The sequence below is a fragment of the Olea europaea genome, chromosome 9 (genome assembly GCF_002742605.1).
Source record: "Olea europaea var. sylvestris chromosome 9, O_europaea_v1, whole genome shotgun sequence".
NCBI lineage: Eukaryota > Viridiplantae > Streptophyta > Magnoliopsida > Lamiales > Oleaceae > Olea > Olea europaea.
Window position 1 is genome coordinate 13,613,401 of NC_036245.1, and position 2,468 is coordinate 13,615,868.

The window sequence follows — 2,468 nt, forward strand, 5'->3', positions numbered from 1 at the left end:
TTATTCTCTCACAGATAGGACTCACATTATCTCTAACGATAAAAAATTCAATTATCAAAATCCCTACAAAATAAATACTAAATTATTTCTCGTACGAGTTTCGATTGAGACGTGCAATTATCATTTGTTCTATTCACCTTTGTACATTTTTTTTTATGGGTTGTTAGGGTTTATAATTGAAATTTGAAGGAATTCGTAGATAGTCGTAAGGTAAGATATTTACATGTATGTTGTATACAATACGTCTAATATATATTTGATACATAATGTTAGACATAATTATGAATAAAAAATTAAATTCCATTTTTTTAGTATCATTAAGCAGAGTATGCCATTATCGATCGGTTATTCTACGACTCTAATTTTTATTTTTTTAAATTACTCCATGATTTTAACAATTTCTTGTAAAGTATTATCACGTATAATTTTACATAGGCAACGTAAGAAAATCATTTATAACGTACTCGGTACGGTAGATTAGACACCGAGCAATAGCAAAAATAAAAATTAAAACTAAAATCTTTGTACCATCCAGAATAATCTCATCACTTATACTAAACAAATTCTTGGAGTTTATAGTCTGTTAAAAACTTATAGACAAATAGCCGAAGAATCATAATGAAGGCAATTAAAACAAAAGCGTAGGCAATTATACTCGCACATTAAAAAAATTATAAGGCCAGTTGTATTTCGATTACATTCTTGTTTAAGCTAATAAGTACAATAAGAAGACTTTCCCTGCTTTGGTATTATCTTCATCTCTGGACATAATTAATAGCTCCAAATTATTAATTAAAAATAGATTTTGATAAAAGTTTTTGTAATGTCCGGCTGAAAAGTTGTAAGGCCCATAAAAGATGTGGTTAATATTGATTGTTTCACTTTGGCTTAGATTAAAAATCTAATTAAAATCTGAGCCAAACAAGGCTAAATTAGACATAATTAAAATCAATAAACAAGTTTCTCTTAAATAGCACTTTTAAGCTACTTGTAAGAAAATCCAAACAATATTAATTTATGAAAAGTATTAACTCTCTAGTTTGCAGTAAAGAGAATTGTGGAAGATATGGTTAATTACATACATAAATTTCTCTCCACCTAGCGAAAAGTTTATTTGGAAATGAATTAAATTAAAGAAGAAGAAAAAGTCGATAGAAAACAGAAGATGGAGTATGCTAGTGACTTGACATATTGGAGAGATACTGAGATAGGCACGTAGGGACAACTTATGTTATATTTTCCCCCAACTCCTCGTCATGATATTGAAATGTGTCTAAATGAATTTAATTTCTTAACTATAATCGATCGAGCTTCATTTACCTTGCCGTAACTTATGTTTTGTCTGCACAAGAACCAAGTGTACTATAAAACCCTACCATTGCCCGACCAAGAGTTACAAATTCTTGATATAAATCCTATACACACATACTGTCTAATTGAGATAAACCCAAGTAGAAATGGCAAGAGGAGGAAGTACCAGCAGACAACAAAAATGGACTCTCCAGGGAATGACTGCACTTGTAACTGGCGGAACTAGAGGAATTGGGCAAGTTTTCTTCTCTGTTTTTTATTTTTCTTCTTACTTTTGGTTCCGCGGGGGCGAGGTAAGTTGTTCTGGAGAATGAACCTTTTTTTGATTTCTTGTGTGTGTTGGATCTTAGATATGCCATAGTGGAGGAGCTAGCAGAATTTGGGGCCAAAGTTTATACTTGTTCAAGGAACCAGACAGAGCTGAATGAAAGGCTAAAAGAATGGGAAGAGAAAGGGTTCAATGTAAGCGGTTCAGTATGCGACTTGTCATCAAGATCTCAGAGAGAAGATCTAATGAAGACAGTCTCTTCAGTCTTTGATGGCAAGCTGAACATCCTAGTAAGTCAAACATTGGATTCATAATATTGTTCTTCATTTTCTGTTCCTTCTTCTCCTTGTTTGTTCAAGTAGGTTTTATCTTTTCCAGCGTTGTAGTATATTTTCAGGTAAAACTGTTCTTGACGACTAAATTTACAGACAATTTAAGATTTTAGATGAGGTGTAAAGGTCTTAAATTCAAGACTCGGCAACACCTCTTGCACCTGGAGTCGTTCATTGACAGAAAATGAAACCATCCTTTAGTTTAGGCGAAGGGATATGTTGAATATAAAATTTAAAATAACCGAATTGTTCTCACTTTTCTGGTGGTTGGAGGTTGGGGAGGCCTTCTAACAGGATATGTAGTAACTCAACAATATAAGAAAATATGTTTCATCACATGATTATCAGGATGACATATCACAACATAAAAGTAGTAGAGCATGATGCTTAAATAATCTTGTATTTTTGTCAACAGAATCTCAAGTACTAAAAGTCTCTGGGGATTTAATGGATTTAATTTATTGGACCTCCATTTTATATTTATTAAGATAAATAAAAATATGGGCCTTGAATAGACTGGTAGAAAAATTACAAATCGGCAAGAAATAAAAATCAAA

General features: G+C 32.0%; 1 protein-coding gene across 1 annotated transcript; it reads left to right on the forward strand.

The window, feature by feature from the left end:
- Nucleotides 1-1,305: 1,305 nt before the first annotated feature.
- LOC111400072 (tropinone reductase homolog At2g29150-like) lies at nucleotides 1,306-2,389 on the forward strand. Its single transcript, XM_023027524.1, has 2 exons — nucleotides 1,306-1,546; nucleotides 1,662-2,389. The coding sequence occupies exons 1-2, from the start codon at nucleotides 1,458-1,460 to the stop codon at nucleotides 1,891-1,893; spliced, it is 321 nt and encodes a 106-aa protein (XP_022883292.1). The 5' UTR covers nucleotides 1,306-1,457; the 3' UTR covers nucleotides 1,894-2,389.
- Nucleotides 2,390-2,468: the final 79 nt, after the last annotated feature.

Coding starts and splice junctions, on each gene's coding strand:
- LOC111400072 (XM_023027524.1), top strand. CDS start 1,458: ATGGCAAGAGGAGGAAGTACCAGCAGACAACAAAAATGGACTCTCCAG. Junction 1,547..1,661: donor GGCGGAACTAGAGGAATTGG/GCAAGTTTTCTT, acceptor GTTGGATCTTAG/ATATGCCATAGTGGAGGAGC.